At 34.0% G+C, this 18,022-nt stretch overlaps 2 protein-coding genes across 3 annotated transcripts in view; one reads left to right on the plus strand and one right to left on the minus strand.

Moving 5' to 3' along the window:
- Hibch (3-hydroxyisobutyryl-CoA hydrolase) overlaps positions 1-3,354 on the plus strand; it is a 16,155-nt gene extending 12,801 nt beyond the window's left edge. Inside the window, exons 5-6 of one of the 2 annotated variants that reach the window (XR_015070989.1) lie at positions 1,926-2,603; positions 2,954-3,354. Coding sequence is in view for 1 of the 2 variants with exons in the window: in XM_085949966.1 (XP_085806092.1) it covers positions 1,926-2,056 (131 nt within the window). In the remaining variant the exon portion in view is untranslated. Of the gene's footprint in view, positions 1-1,925 lie in introns of both variants that reach the window. The other variant, XM_085949966.1, reaches the window with a different exon arrangement.
- Positions 3,344-17,785, minus strand: Sar1 (Secretion-associated Ras-related 1). The gene is made up of 5 exons (XM_085949982.1): positions 17,688-17,785; positions 17,271-17,328; positions 14,030-14,149; positions 7,093-7,394; positions 3,344-3,992 (listed from the first exon to the last, which is right to left on the minus strand). The coding sequence occupies exons 2-5, from the start codon at positions 17,311-17,313 to the stop codon at positions 3,876-3,878; spliced, it is 582 nt and encodes a 193-aa protein (XP_085806108.1). The 5' UTR covers positions 17,314-17,328; positions 17,688-17,785; the 3' UTR covers positions 3,344-3,875.
- Between the last annotated feature and the right edge of the window lie 237 nt (positions 17,786-18,022).

An 18,022-nucleotide genomic window follows, 5' to 3' on the forward strand; every position in this document is an offset into this window, starting at 1 on the left:
ATTTGACTGACGTGTTTGTAACGATACGAGTTTGCGATATAATAAGTTATATTGTTTTTTAATGATTGAAAAACTATTTGGTGCGTAAACTGTTAAATAGAATATTCGAAATTTACATTGATCAAAGTGAATTTACAAAATATTTTTACAAAAGGAATGCTTTTGGAGATTGCATTCATTCGCCTATCTGCTATTATATTATCCGCGAGTAAATAGTTTCGGAAAATAATTTGAACAAGGTGTCATTTAAATATACCTAGGAGTCCGCGATTCAATATGTCTCTTTGTTTATCATTGATTAACATTTTTAAATACTATTTTCTGGTTATAGAATTAGGTGAAACAGACAAAAATTATTTATTTACCCTAGTTATCAGCCATTTATAAAGAAAAGACACGAACAATCAGATGCCCGTTCCCGCATAAATGCGGAAATTGTCGTATTACGCTACACCAGGTCCCGCGCTACTGAATTTTTATACACTGCGCGGCAAATCATCGTCTGCTGGTGTGAGACAGACACTTGAGAATTATTTTTTTCGTAACACTATTCAAAAGGGTTTGATTCATGACTACTATTTTTTTTTATGGAGAATTCTTCTTATATTTATAGTCGAAAATAACTCGAGTTACTTACTATCATGTCATTATAATAAAATAAGAGATTACCTATTCTAGTACCAGTGGGTCTATTCTATACTTATCGACCGCTAAAGTGATAAAGTAATAAATATTATCATACTTAGGGTAGGTTTGTATCAAAATGTTAGCACTTATTGTAACAATTACACGAAGTTGGTTTTTATTGTTGCAATAAGTGCTATATTTTAACAGCACCTATCTTGCTGCTGTTGAAATATCGCACTTATTGCAACAATAAAAACCAACTTCGTGTAATTGTTACAATAAGTGCTAATATTTTGATACAAACCTACCCTAAGTTTGATACTATTTATCACTTTAGTGTTCGATAAGTATAGAATAGACCCACAGGTTATTGAAGTAATATAATAAAAAAAAAAACAAATGAACTTGAAAATAAAATTGTGGTGACTATAAAGCATTTAGAAGTGCAAAAAGTGTTTGAAATTTAATATTTTACGAATTGTAATAGCCTAATAGGTATTCGAAAAATAAACCGTTTTGTTATAAACTATGTGTCATTCGATTCCATTCAGTTCGGAGTCAATGGTAGGTACAAACCAGGCACTGGTGGTAAGTACATTACTCTCAAATAGCCAGTAGTTCTCAAGGATGATTTATTTATACTCGACCTGCAGTGCTGCAATGTGTATGGGAGTTCAAATAAAAGTTACACAGTTTGAGATGTCCTGGATGCTATAAAAATGAGCTATTTATGACTGATATTTTTTTAACACACTCAACAAAAATGCTCATAAAAGTCATAAACCATATTATTATTCATTATGTGTATGACATATTTGTCGAAATCGTAGCCGTAGACTATAATACTGAACTGTTCTTACACTTGTTAATCTGTCATCGACGCATTAGTCCAGCACCATTTCGTAAGTGTCATGGCGCCGCTCGAGTAAGCCGGCATTTTTTCAATGAAGAAATCTTGTTCGTGATTTCTTATCAGTTTTAGGCGACGAATGTTTATTTTTAGAGTCACATAAAATTTTAGGTTCTGTCATAATCATTTTTGAACTTGACTCCGATTTTTTACTACTCTATTTGTGTATGTTTGACTGACATTTATTACGATTTATTGATGCTTGAAATAACAACGCGCACTGTTGTACTAAGTCGGGATTCGTAACGCTTAGAAAGGGTTAAGAGTTAATTATTCAGAAATTCTGCTTTCCTAAATGAAAGAAAAGGTGTGATGTGAGATCCAAATAGTCACAGTTATGATATAAAATACTATTACAAATTATGCATTTTTTTTTTATTGTTCACAGGTGTCAGAGCCTTACTAGTTGATAAGGATAACAATCCAAAATGGGATCCGCAGACGCTTCCCGATGTCACCGACAAGTACATCGAGAGTTATTTTAAGAAACTACCGGAAGGCGAAGAATTGAAATTTTAAATCTCATAACGATACTATATTAATGTGAACGCACAGACAAACTTAATTAATAGAGTGCTTCTTCGTGACTTTTACACTCCAAGAAAATGAAGTCAGATTTTAGGTGACGGGGTTGGTAAAATTATATTATCACACCCAACGATTGCCATGTTAAATAATAATTCATATTTCAAACTGACAACCGTACTACATTAGGATTATAGTATTGTACTATAATTTCTATATCATTATGAGATTTTGTACTGTACTTAATTATCTTTAAGAAAGATGGTAACACTATAATTATTGTAAAATATATAAATATCGTCACTGTTCTGGCAGAAGACACTAATTCGAAAAAATGACATATTGAGTTAGTTATACCAAAATATTCCTTATTTCAAACTCTACCGTCTGGAAACCTTCTTAATATTTATTTTAAAGTCATCCTTTTTACGATTACTTAATAAACTTACATGATAGACCATTTCAAACATTTTAACAACTTCAAAGTCAAATTACTCAAAACTAGTATTCTCCAGTTAGTGTGTTCTGCCAGAATAGAGACGTTATGTTTGTATATGTTATATGTTTTTACATACAGTGCACTTAGTCAAACTGAACTTGCCTTTCATAAAAGATGGTAAAAATGTATTATCCTGCAATTGCAGGTTTGCATGCATGAATCGAAAAAGTTTGGAAGCTTCTGAATTTTCATGCGACAGGAATTTTTTCGATCTCCCCCTGCGCTACAGTGCACTTAGTCAAACTGAACTTGCCTTTCATAAAACATGGTAAAAATGTATTATCCTGCAATTGCAGGCTTGCATGCATGAATCAAAAAAGTTTGGAAGCTTCTGAATTTTTTCGATCTCCCCCTGCGCAGTAGAACGATAGTGGTGAACCTGCCGGCGACAGAGACGATATAATATCATCATTATTTTGAATAGTTTTGGATTGACGAAACAAGATCTCATAAAACTTTGTATGTACATAATATATCTCAAAATTATTAATTTTGCAGTCATTAATTATTGATTATGGACCTCAGTTTCTAACATGAAGGAATATTTCACCATATTATTTTGTATGTAAATTATCACTCTATTAATTTATTTGTTCTGGGTATGAATACAATGATGACGAATGTAACGTAGACAAAATTTTCCATAGCTGCCATATTGTCCGGTGACGAATAAATCATGTTATATTTTGATACATATATACCAATATACATACATATATTTTTGTACAAATGTTTGACAATGTCCATTTATGAAAAGGTTAAAAATGCAATAAAACAAACTGTTAAGCAACAATCAATGCACATTTATTTTCTGTTGACAATATTTTCATCCGTAAAAAACAATGTTCTCCCCAAAAAGTTTATAAGTTAAAATAGCATGTACACAACGTAACCACACCGAACCATGTAAAAATGGTTATTAAAAAAAACGTTAAATAATTTTTACTGTACCGAAAAAAGCGAACAGTGGATTATCTTCGAGACGTTCGTCGACGGTAAAAAATACACTTACAGTTAATATTCAAATGAGTAAGACTTCGACTACGCGCGGCGTTTGTATAAAAAATTCATTCAAAGTAATGAAAAATAAAATAATTTGTAACTTTTCTATTCGGATCGACTTCCAATGCGACCTGCGATTGCTCGCAAGATGAGTAGAAATTATCATATAACACTCGTTTGTCACTTAAGATGGTGTTCGGTTTTCCGACTGCACTTAGCTGCTCTCTCCGGCTAAGCGGCCCAAGTTTTGTTTAAGTCTCTTACAATAAAAATGTTTATTTTAATTTATATGGTTGGTGTAAGTGGGCGTTTTCAGTCAATGTACTGAGCTAGCCAGCGGAAGCCCTCTCCGTAACCCTGCCTCTTCAGCACTGAGCACATGAACAGCTCCAGAGGACGGCCCGGCAGCTCTGCCCGAGACACTTTACTCTGCAACATCAGAAAAAATCAATAAAAATCCAGTCAAGTGTTGAGCATTCTTTGTTTCACCTCACACGGTTTACTATTTCATTTCTTAACTATAAAGCTGACCTGTGCAGATATTTTGGCGTAAGAATTGTATTAAAAATTTGTATCATTTTTCAGTAGATGCAATTCATCACAATAAACCAATAAAACTTTAATTAGGCAATTCATTCATGTATATAAATTACATGCATTTTTATTTTGATTGACATTTATATTTATAGTTCCATAAAATTAACAGTAATATCAGCATGTAATCATAGGAGCATTACAAACCCTCTGTGATGATCAGCCCTTTATTCCTACCGTACATTGATTTGATGAAAAATTTTATATTTAGTTAAAGTGGAATTCAGCAATAGACAATGAAATTGTCCAGTTTAATAAGGAATTAACCAATAAATTTTAGTATATAACGGAATCACTGATTAATCTCAGAAGGCTTATTCTGACATATTACTTAACATCGCAAAAGAGCTAATCGTGATAAATATATCACTTTATGTATTCCAGCGGTTAATTATGTAAAAAAGTTAACTGTCTGAATTGTTAAAAGGTGATAACTTTTAACTGCGCCTCTGTCAGGCGTGAGAACGAGACAGTACGTCAACTTTACATATTATTGAGATGCAAGATGTTTCGAAAAATAATTACGTCAACATCTCAGTGTCCAGCTGATATGACTGGCAAAATTGTAGGTTACCTATGTTGACTGTTTGAGGTTTAAAAGTTTAATGTTTATTGAAAAAACTTCGCGCACTTCGACGTTGGGGAACCAAAACCATATGATGTGACTAATAAAATTGTAGGTTATGTTGATACATCAATACAAAATTCTTGTGCTCGGCCAGCATTTAGTATAGTAATAGAGTCGGCTGTGGTTCGGGGATAGTTCGGCTTTATCCGCTCGTGTTCGGTCTTATCCCCTTGGGTTCAGCCGTATGAACATATCCGAATTTGACCGAAAGGTCTATCAAAAATTAAAGATAACCATCGGTAACCGTTTTATCACGTTTAGTGTAAATAATTCGTAACGTGCTAATTTTGACTAATGATAATAACGGAAATGTGCTAAAGTGATAACTTTTAAGAATAGAGCTGCAGAAAGAGTTATTCGATTTTATGACACATTGAAGAAATTTCTTTGGTTTAACTCTTGCTAAATTATAATGAAAAGACCTTTCTACATCGAATGGCATTATTAACTCAAAACCTTTAAATTTTGAGTTGTTTCCTTATTGAAATGGGGTATCGATATATGCCATCCTAATTTGGATTGTGAATACTGCATTAGATACAGGCGGCCCTAGACTTTTGCACATAATTCGTTCCTGAAAATGTATTTGAAAGTAGAGTGATTAGCAATGAGGTGTTTTCTTTATGAACTTGTCAAGAGATATTTGAATACAACCCTTTAACATATGTGAGAAGGTGACAGGGAGTGGAGGAGAGAGGAGCGACTGCATGGAAGCGCACAGTTTTTGCAGTATCAACAAAACTCTAAATTTTAAAAAATCTATGAGAGCGAATTGTGCGAAAGTAGAACGTTCTTAAACTCAAGAGCCGCTTGTATGTGTGAATGTATGTTTTAAAACCTCAAACTAATAAATATATTGAAAAAAAAAATAAACTACATACGCGTGATGGATTAACGCAGTGGGATTTTCAGTCATTAACTTCAATAGGACTTCAAGGAACCATTAGACCAGATGTTCCCAATAATTTTTCACTCTACCCACCTCTGCCACAGCATTTGAACAGTAGCAGAGGATGTATCGTTGCGAATATTTTGGGATCAGTAGTGATTATTTTAATTGAGGTGTTACAATAATAATTATACCTACATAATAACATACTCCGCAAGTATACAACGCGCTAATATATACAAGACCTTGTTGATCTCACCGAACAATCGATTGAAATATTTTTATACCTATGTAAATACAAAATTATTTTTAACATCCATTGTAATTTTGTGGAGTAATTATATTTTATACATACAATAAAACTATCCAGATAATTAGTTTTGATTTATTATGATACAAGAAGGGCTCCGATATTTCTTTTGAGAAAGGGGCCAAGAGTTTGGAGATTAACTATTAAAGCAGAACATAATTCAACTATTGAAAGGAAAAAGGACTTAACCCACACAAATAAAATTTTACAAGATGCACAAAACAGTAGCACAACCTAAACCCCCCCCCCATCCCGTCCTTTCGGAGGTGACAAGGTAATTAAAGAAAAACCAATAAAAATTATGGTTAAGTCTTTTTTCCCACTTGACTTCGTTCTTTTTAATAAAATTATAAGGTAAATTTAGATAATAATTCGGCATTTGCAGCTTACATCCTTTGGACACAGAGTGTATTTAGGTGTTCGATGTTATTATAAAATAATTACAAGATAAAAAGAACTTTTTGTATACAAGGTTTTTAAATTTTCTGTTGAATCATATAAACTTGACTTGACTAGCTTAAACGATCAAAAAAATTTGTACTAGATAGAAATAATACTGAAATGTCATTTTGACATGTCGTATTGATTTCCATAGTAACGCACGTATATATTAATAATTTAGTTGCTAGGACCCCAGACCACTAACAACCAATAATGGTGTCGAAGTAACTTTTCATACAAAACAGAATTAACTGAAAATGAATTCAATTCTACTTAAAGATGGTTAAAAGTATTAAAAAAATGCACTAGCATCGTGTTCTGATATATTCTAAAAGTTTCAAATGTCTAGCTAGGCGGGAAGTTAGTTAAAAATCGATTGCAAGATTTGTACCGGACAAATAAGAATACGAGCTAAGAAAAACGTAATAAAACCTGTTTTGAAAAAAGTGAGGGTTAATTCCTTTTGAAAAGGAATTTTTTCCCTAAAAATGACGCACTTTAAAAAACCATACAGGTGAATGTAACAAATCATTTGCCCTTTTATGGCAGCCTAGCGCCACCTGACCTGACAATAACTTATTAACAACTGTAGTAATATTGTTAATTATGCGGTGAGTACTACTTAATAATAATGAATGATAAATAAGAAGCGAGGTATTGTACGCACCTTTCCAGTGGTCTGTTGGTAAAGAGCGAAGAAGTTTCTGAGCTCGTCCTCGCTGGTCGCCCCCGCCTTGTCTATTTTGTTACCTAGTATGAGCACAGGACAGTTGGCCAATGTCTCGTCTGTCAAGAGCGAGTCCAGCTCGGCCTTGGATTCGGCCATGCGCGCTCGGTCCCACGCATCCACCAGGAACACGATGGCGTCCACGGCTGGGAAGTAGTCCCGCCACACTCGCCTCGCCTGCGTGTGACCCCCAAGGTCGAATGTGGTAAAGCGCATATTGCCTATGGAGAGCTCTTCCGATGCTGAAAAAAACAAACACCAATAAATCAATACAGATCGTATATTATATTAAAATCATTAGGAGTATTTTGGGATGTATTTATATATAATATGTAACATTTCACACCGCACATTCCATTTTTTAAATACACTATCGATGACAGAAGATTTTCAAAATTAATGAATGCAGCATTTGCTGTCATTCGTATTATACACTGACGTGGAAATGGGCAAGCTAAATTTTATTAACATATTTATAAATAGTACTATATTATGAACTCAAACAGTAGGTGCTACACGAACATTTGCTCTCATAGGGGGTAGTACCGGGTAGCTAGTATGACATTGAAAGTCTGTTTATACAATAATATAGTACTTATTTATGTTTAATATCTTTCTAGTTCAGTAGTACATAGAGTCACACATAGTGGACAAAACGCTCACTTGCATAACATAACCAAGATATTATAGTTTGCTCAAATTCACATGCTGAACGAATCGCCAACAACCTTTCCTTATGCTTCAACTTGCAATACAGGTTTACCATGTTTCATAGACAATCTTTTAATAATTTAATCCCTCTCTGATATATTCTTTATAACTGTATTTAATATTTGATTTTATTATGCTTTTTGTGTCCGCCTGTTATCGGGGCCATCAAATATTCTTTTATTTTATTTAATATTATATTGTTTGTATTAATTTACTAAAAGGGGTTAAGTAAACTTAATCTATTTTAATTTACTAAGCGTTATAGCAAACAGTACCATCTTCTTGAAGTAGAATTATTCACTCACTCAGAAATACATATACACACCATTTGTTTTTTCAACAAATTAAACATCAAACTAAACTCAAAGGCAAAAATACGAATTAATGATATAATTTAATTTCTGGCACAAAAAAGTTATACACACGTAATTTTCTATTTAAATAAATGCACTATAATTACGAATGTACAGTTATTTACAATTTTTATTGCAAATGCAGCATGCTTTCACAAATTTAATTTCATCAATGAATATTACATAATATTCCAAATGGCTCGTTTAGATAATGCAATTTGTTCCATCATGCTTATGTCAAAAAATGTGCTCATGGTAATTTTGTCTAGGTTACTACAAAAATTATTATAAATTTCAACTGGTTAAATTAGTTTTATTTAAATTGTTATAATTGTTTCTGTAAGTATATAATAATATGTAATTTTCGGTAGCGTAACAAGAAATAGTGCCTAATGAGATTCAATTTCACTTAACCTCCAGGGTTACTTTCACTTCTGGAATCATTGTGTGGTAACATTACACATTAACTGTGACACAATAAAAGGTTTTTAACAAAGGAAATTCATATTAATATGTACTTACTAACTTTGTTTAAAATACATAGTAAGTTGCCCATTTGTCTAAATTTTGTATGCGGCAGAGTACAGTCAACAGAAGTAAACATGTGCCTTTTTATCACGGCCGATATGCGTCTGCGCTGTAGAGCGATAGTGGCGACCTCCCGGTAAAAAAACGAACTACTCAATACGTCCTGTCAAAATAGTACAAAAAATGACGGTTTCAACTAGCTAGGTTGTTGGCTTCTGAGCTGGTGGAAAGTTTTGTGTGTCATCATCACAATCGCACTAGCTGATTCGCCCGCTTTTAAACTCGCCGACAAGCAGCTTGTAAAGTAGCTCAATGTCAAGTGAAACTCAACGATTTTTTGCATTTTACCAAAGTTTTCACTAAAGTTTAACAAAGGGTCACGCCTATTGAGCACATTTACATAGCATACAATCAGCATGATGCGACATCAAAATTGTGGCCAAATATTTTGTGCAAGTACGTGTTATTTTGTACATTAACCCATTCAACGCGGATAACACGGCTGCCGTGTCCCCGTTAAGCGGCCGACCGATCCAATTAGCATGTTATTTAAATACGGTAATTAAAAAGTAATTAAAAGGTCCATAGCGATTGTGTTAATTTTATATCATAATATATTAATTATAATATCAATCATTCTAGGATATGTCAATATTATAATTAAATTATAATAGACATATAAACAAAAACAGATATTAAATCTTGTAAATGTCAGCAATAATAATCTTTATCAGCTGTGTAAGTAGGTGTCCTTCAGTAATACTTTCATATAAATAATAATATATAAGTAAATTTAAATAATTAGTTAGGTACATTTATTATATATTCCTATGATAAGAATTACAGTTTCATGGCAAGCCAAGCATGCAAATAGGAATTATTTGAAGAAAATTATAGGTATGTACTATTTCTGACATGAATCGACATGATCGCAGCAATATAAAAATATAATAATCACCATTTTCGCTCTGAAGCTGAGCACATGAGCCTTCACGGAGTGGAGGTTATATTAACAGACTATGATCACAAAGAATGGCGACTCACCAAAATAATTGGTTCATTGTTTTGACCATGTCTGATCCTAATAGGATCATATGGGCCTCCACAGTGGGGTTTGTATTAAGGTGACGCATCAGTGAAACGCCAAATAATTTTCAACTGTAGGCGCGACGAAATTTTGGACTCGCTACCATTCAGTGAGAGAATGTCGAGCCAGAAACACGTCACTTTGCTGCTTGATGGTGACGGGTCAATTAATTCTAAAATCGTGTAAAGATGACTAAAAACGTTACCCATTTACTTTAAAAAGAAAACATGTCAATGAATATATTATTATTGTTACTAATAGAACAATAAACAGAACATAAAATGGACGTATGTTGGATTTATATGACAAATAATATTTCGTTTGACAGGCGTCATTTGCACCCGCGACCCGCGCATCGCCTAGCAACGATCTTTTTAGACCGTGCCTCAACTAATGCATGGCCTTAACAGAATTTTGTTTTCACAAGAAATGGATGTTAGCCACCTGCTCAACCTATTAAGTCCATACTCTGACTCCATACACAATATGCGTATTTGCCAGACCCAGGATTCGAACCTGGGACCCACGACATGATAAGCTGACAAGTAAGCCACTCGGTCATCGATTGGTTGGTTCATTGCTCTATATCTGTATTGAAATAAAAGTGATTTTCACCAGATGTGGGATTCGAAGCCATGTAACAATTTCAGAGTTTCAATTTCAATAATCTATTTTGAAATTTTTGGCATTGATTATTTCTAATGACATAAATTTGTTTCGACCTTGTCCGATCCTAATAAGATCACAATATTATGTGCCTCCACAGAGTGGACGTTTGTACTAACAGATTTTGTTTTAACGAGAAATGGATGTCAGCCACTTGCTCAACCTATTAGGTCCATACTCTGACTCACACTAGGCCGACGCTTAAGCCGCACACAAATAATGATACAATATCTAAGAATTTAAATTTGAAATAATCGAAATGTACCTACTATAAAAGAAAATCACTTTGCTTCAGTTTTGTATGAGAAAGGTTTACGTGTGCTTCAATTTGTACAACTGCAACTAAAAGCAGCGGAGGTTATTGAATTCGCCGCTTCACCACTAGAGGCACTACTTTGTTGCAGGTGGCCGGCCATCATACTTTTTTTGACAGCTACCAATGCTGATACGTCAATCCATATCACAATACTTAGTTATTAATAAAATGGTGTTATTTCTCTTTTAAATATCATTTTATATATTCAAATTTTTATTTAAGAATTTATCATATATGTACGTACGTACTGTTACCAGAGACAATTCCCTCGCAAAGGGACGCCGCCGATCCCCTATCAGGAACCTTACATAAAACAAGCACAACTACTTCGGCAAACTTCATTAAATAATTATTACGAACAATTTAAATATAATATGATGGCCAGTAATGGATACGTGACCCAGAATCGACACTACGGGTGGCAGGCCCGAAAAATGGCGATTAGAAAGAGAGGCCGGATATCTGCACGCGGACGAAAGATGCGCCTACTCTATCCGGACAGCCCTTCTCGTCCCAACCGCCGCGGGCTGCGGGCTGCGCCCGCGCAGCGACAAAACGATCGCCGAGAGCGCTGTGACGCCATCTTGTCGGCCACGCGTGTGTCATCTCTTAGCGACGCCGAGGTGCGGAATTTTTATTCCTGCGCGCCTCTGATATTACGCCCTGCCGACCATCCAGTTCCTCGCCGCCTACCGAGACGTGCCACGTGCTTCGCGCCCCTTTGCCGCCTACCGTGACCCCAGAACCCGCCGCGAGCTTCGCGCCCATTGCCGCCGACCGCCCATGTGGAATCCGCCTACCGGTATCGACCCATGCAGTGCCACCCAGCCCAGGGATAAATCATGTGTGAACGCAGGGTCGTGAAAAAAATAAAAGTTCTCCAGTGAATATTGTGAAATGTGACAAGAACGAACCCACTTTTAAAATGCCGGCGCCGAATAAATTAGCGGTGACGCGGTAATAGGACCGTAAAAATAACGTGCTCAATCTAAAGATCTTTGATGTAACCTCAATTGTAAACTATCATTGTTTTTCTATGTGTTATCCCGAATAAATTGCTGTCCTGTGCAGGATAATAAGTCAAAAATACATGTTATCTGTAATTATGCCCTATGACGTCACACATTCTTCCCAACATGAAACGATGCGGGATGGAGGGTCTACCCGGATACACATGCCTCCATTCTTCTCGGTCTCAGTACATACATATTATATTGATATTATGTTTGTAAAATCAGAAGTTTGGTTACATTCCCGTTTTTAGCATTGTAATATCATAATTATTACGCACATAATTGACGTAAGTAGCGTCTTTAAGGATTAATTAGTTACCTACTTTAAGAATAAATCATTTTAATAATGCTACTATAGTCACTGTGATAAAATATGCTAATGTCATTACCACATCTTACGTTATTTTCTTGTTTACATTTAACTTTAGCTGTCATGGAGTCCAGTCCACAAACTAAAATATAATGGAAAATCTTACGCAATCAGAAATGCGTGCACCGTATTTTCAAGCTATTATCGGATACCAATAATTACTTTTTAAGCTATCTCGCATTTAAGCAGGGTGATATCTCTTATGGTAGGTACAGCTTATTTCAAAAATTGAGCCCCTGTCTACACACAAACATAATTATTGAGTGAGTGGTTAGATAAATTTTTGGTGAACATCGTTTCACCCGAAAGCGTTACATGCAATTATTATTATGTCATTTCACGCCAGGCACCAAAAAGATAAATACAGCTAATTAGTTTGATATGTTTTAACAGCAATAAAAAAGCTTCTTATTAACCATTACAGCTTTTAAAACTTACAATGTTTCAATATTGTAACTTATCAGAGGTAAAACGCAATAAGTGTAATGTTAAACTATTGAACTTAATGAGTTTTATCTTGTAAACCACAGAAATTGAAAAAAACTTATTTTTCCAGAGACAACAAATAAATCTAACCAAATTTTCATTTCAAATAAAATTTAAAAAACTAAAAAAATTAAAACTTGCTATACACGGGGCAAATTTTACCATTGTACGGACAACAAATTACTACATTTTTAGCCGGCTCTCACATCTAAGCTCGCCTCGTCTGCAACGTGTCGAATACGTCAATACGTCATCGTTATTCTCAAAAGACACATTGCCAAATGGAGCTCCGCAGATTGGTCGAATGAGACTTTTTAGTTTGAAAAAACATCTACTGTTGCAATCGACAAGTTGTATGCTTCTCGGGCTCCGAGTCGAAGACGCCAGAACGCATAGGAACACCAGCGAATTGGTCATTCCTATACCGGCTCGCCGATCGCTGCATCTAAATATCTATACGTTTCAAGGGTTACGTGCGACTGACACTAGGTATATGTGCGTAGTCTTCATATACAACACTGGATCGACGTTCTTGGAAGATTTGATTTGGTGTGAAAATCTTTCACAAAAGTACACTATTTAATAAAAAATCTCATTTTTAATTAAAATCAGATTCACAAGTTAAACAAGATACTTGGAAGAGTAATTTTATATACCTACAGTCACTAAAATATATATCAATATATTTTATATCTATTGTCAGTAGACGTTTTTTAAATTTTATTACGGCAGCATAGTTACTTAATTATACAGTCGAACTTGGTTATTACGAGGAAGATGGGACCGACTGAATTTGCTCGTTATAAGCATTACGCATAAAAATAAGCATAAAAAATCTGAAAACCATCGTAAAAATCCCCGAAACAAGCACGGCTTTCATAAAATACAAAAGAAGTTGTGTATTGTAATGAAGTACTGAGCCGCCGGCAGTGGTAGGTACCTACTTAGACACTTAACTAGTGTCATAAACGTAATCCGGTCCCGGCGGTATCGGTCTAGTTAACTACCCGGTCGGATTTTATTGCTTGGGGTCGAAAATGTTGTTTTTAAACGATCGACACACAGTTTTGCTCGGTATACCCGAGAAGTAGCTCGGTATAAAGGTGAATGTAAATATGGAGAAAATCATAAACTAAAAAGTCAACGAATGATTCTTCATTACATTCGAGATTTAGCTATTTCCGTGATTGTAATAACCAAGTTCGCCTGTATATCAATATATTTTATATCTATTGTCAGTAGACGTTTTTTAAATTTTAGTAAGGCAGCATATTTAGTTACTAAATTATACGTTATTACAACACTGTTAAATGAAAGCAAAATAATAGAATTAGAAATTAATCTTACTAGGGTGAAGTGTCGGCACGTGCTGAGCAAGCCTGTCATCTTTTAACATGTGTAGAAGTGTTGTTTTACCGGCATTATCCAGTCCTAGGAACAGCAATTTTCCCGATTTCTTCCACAGGCCTAAGCAAAACAAAGCATGCGGTTAGATTAATTAAACCATGGCAACATTCAGATGGCAAATTTCAACACTCACTATCACAGGGGGGGAATTTTAATTCATCATTTCCATCGAAATTTGAAGCAGACAACGGCTCAATGAGATTTTCGTCCACAAGTAACCGAAGCAGTGACGTTTTTCCAGATTGCTGCAAGCCCAGGATCACATATCTTCCTTTGCGCTTTGACTGGCCTTAAATAGAACCAAGAAGCAAGACCTAATAAATTTACACTCCACAAATGACAAGATTCAACAAAATGGTACCTCGTATTATAAACAATCGAAATTGCAATTTTATTGGGCTGGAAAACAAGCTTTATTGTCACATTAATCTTTTTTAAAAAGAAACACATTCCAAATGATAGATATATTGGTATATTTTAAAATATATTAAATTTATTCACATCTTTCACGTTTAAGCACACTTATTGGACTGCAATACGTATTAACAGATAAGCAATACATCGTCCCTGTATATTAAATATCTCCTATGTGGTGATTTTGACAAAAATGAATTATTGATACCACTTAATGCGCATTTTTTTCTCTCTACCATCTGTGTTATATAATTTGTGGAAAGACCAAATAAAAAAAGAAAATCACCACCATTATTAAATTAATATACTAGATGAGAGCATCCAAAATCATGCACCATACTTAATCCTATGTGAGTGTCCGCTGCAATAGATCTGTATTAAAAGCATACTTCAGTGAAACGGCAAATAATTTTCAACAATAGGCAGGACAAAATTTCGGATTTGTTGCCAATCGGAGAGCGATAGTCGAGCTGTAAGCACGTCAACTTGTTTTGTGATGGCGTCGGAGGAATATATTCTTAAATCGTGTAAAGATGACTAAAAAACGTTACGTATTTACTCGAAAAAGAAAACATGTTAATGAATATATTATTATTATTACTTAATATAACAATAAACATAACATTAAATGGACGCATGTTGAGTTTTTATGACAAATTATGTTTTGTTTTGCACGCGTCGTTTGCAATATCTGCGCGTCGCGTAGTCACGATCTTTTTAGACCATGCCTCAGCTGAAGTATAAAATAATCTTTAAAATAATCCTTCAAATAATCTTATGTGAATACAGCATGTTCACATATTATGATTCAACGTATTCAACACAGTGCAAATAGAATTAATCCTATGTGATAAAAACATGGAAAAATCTATGATTTTTCTATTAAATAATAAATATATTATAAAAAAAATTGATTAAAATATATATCATTATTAAATTTATGACTAAGTATTTCTTAAAACAGTTTTTATTGCGGTTATATCAGAATATGACTCAAACCACATACTTAGATAGAATCTATGACTAAAATAAGATAATTATCGTCATTAAGTTGTTAAAACCTTCAATGTGACAAAGTTTAGATTTTAGAGAATAAGCCAATTTAAAGATATTTTTTTTAACATGTCCGATCCTAAGATCATACGGTAATCCACAGAGAAATGGATGTTGGCCACTTGCTCAATCTATTAGGTCCATACTCTGACTTAAACACGAAAAGAAAGACAATATGTGTATTTGCCAGACCCAGGATTCGAACCTGGGACCCACGTCATAGGCCAATGCTTAAGGCTATACCTCAGTTGAGGCACGGTCTAAAAAGATCGTGGCTAAGCGATGTACAGATTGCGGGTCGCGGGTGCAAATGACGCATGCCAAACGAAATATAATTTGTCATATAAATCCAAAATGCGTCCATTTAATGTTCTGTTTATTGTTCTATTAGTAACAATAATAATATATTCATTCACATGTTTTCTTTTTAAAGTAAATGGGTAATGTTTTTAGTCATCTTTACAAGATTTAAGAATTAATACCCTCGTCGCCATCACGAAACAAATTGACGTGTTCCCAGCTCGACGTTCTCTCTCCGAATGGCAGCGAGTCCAAAATTTCATCGCACCTATAGTTGAAAATTATTTGCCGTTTCACTGATGTATCACCTTAAGCCCCTTGGCCATCGTGTCATTTAAAAATTACATTAATTATGATGAATCAATATATATGTCTACTAATCCGTCGATATACAATGAGACATCTATACTTATTCTGGCCGACACATGATCATGTCCTTAATTTCGTACTTTATTGTAAGCCCTCCCGCCTGTTTACTACTAATCCCTCTTTCATTTTAATCTACGTAAATTAATTTAGGTTGGTCAGAATATTGAAGTCGTATTCGAAAAACAACTAGGACCGGTTTAGAAAGACGTTGGCATCTGATTGTTGACAATATCCAATCAGGAGACACGCAATCAGTTGGCAATATCCGTCTAAGGAGCGGCCCACATGGAAAGCAAGCAACCACTGAAATTTTGCAACATATGGTGGCATGTAGTCGAGTGTGGCTGACTTGCAACACAATGTGTACCTACACTCGAGGGTAGTTAGCTGTGTTTTCGTGGCTTTGTAGGTGGATGAAACCAATTCTAATTGTTATTACTTAAGTACTTATATTGTTTTATTTTCTTTAATTACTTAAATGTCTCTAAGACTATGTTTAAATTTTACATTTTAAAATGACAATATTAGGTATACTTAATCCATTTTTCATGGAGTTTACAATATTAATCCATGGTTTAAAAACAATAGACAAATCATCAAAAGATAATATCTTAATTTGACTAGTCGCTTGATCTATGGTCGATTTTATTAAATTTTGAAAATGTATTTTATTGCAATCCACTGTAAAAATATTTCTTTTGGTTCTAATAAATTGAATATTAATTGTTTAAAATAATAACTACTTACATTATATTGTAATATACTATATAATATAAAATGTTGACCAATTTAATTAGGGGGTACCTGCCAAAAATGTTTTGCTATGTAAGAGAAATATTTGTAATAATCAACATGGCATGGATAACAGACACAAAGAAAATTTATATCAATTTAATACGAATAACGTATTAATTATTGAGAACACAACAGGTCAAGGTTCAAAAAAAGAGGTTTTGACACTTGAATATTCAACCTTTAAAAAGTCTCACATAGCCTTCTGAAATGTATCATTTATATAATGTTAGATAGTAATTAATCAACTCACCTAAATATCCTAATACTCCAGTAAACCAATCCCAAATGAACATTTTGCTAAGTGTGAACTGAAATTAAAAATATACACAATTTTAGACTTCACAAAGAAAATATTTTAAAACGTCAGTACTGAATGACTTGCAATTGCGAGCACTTAAATGTCAATATTTTCCAAATGTATCGCACACCTCTGCTTACATATTAAATCGATTGTGCGCGTTCTTGAAAATAGATTTACAACAGCGTAATTTGTTTAAATTCAATTTTATGGTAACACGGCAGAAGAGGTAATGCAAATCCCATCGACAGAATATGTCAAATAGATTTAGTATTTTCTACATTACAGGGACTCTGTTTTCGCTAACTGAATGAACAAACGTTTAAAATATTTTGAAATTATATTTTATATATTTAAATCACCACTCACTTTACTATAACTATTTTAAGCTATGAATTTTGACAAATATTATCCCCAAAAGACGACATAAAATTCACCCAGGCACTCTGAAGAACGTCACCTCAATCAGTTGGCAATGACGTCACACTTCCGGGAGGTCAAGTAAAAGGCTAAAATAGAAAAACAAGATTAGTAAAAACTTTTAATTATTGTTTAATATTTTTACGCACCTACGGTGATTAAAATTTATCCATGTCGATAATAATAAAATAATTTAACAACATACATACCTGTGCAGTATCAACGTCCCCAAAAAGTATATAGGTATCTACTACACATGACAACCTTAAAATAATGTAAAATAT

The sequence above is a fragment of the Rhyacophila brunnea genome, unplaced genomic scaffold (assembly GCF_057557595.1).
Source record: "Rhyacophila brunnea isolate RB1 unplaced genomic scaffold, BYU_Rbru_1.0 scaffold_10, whole genome shotgun sequence".
NCBI lineage: Eukaryota > Metazoa > Arthropoda > Insecta > Trichoptera > Rhyacophilidae > Rhyacophila > Rhyacophila brunnea.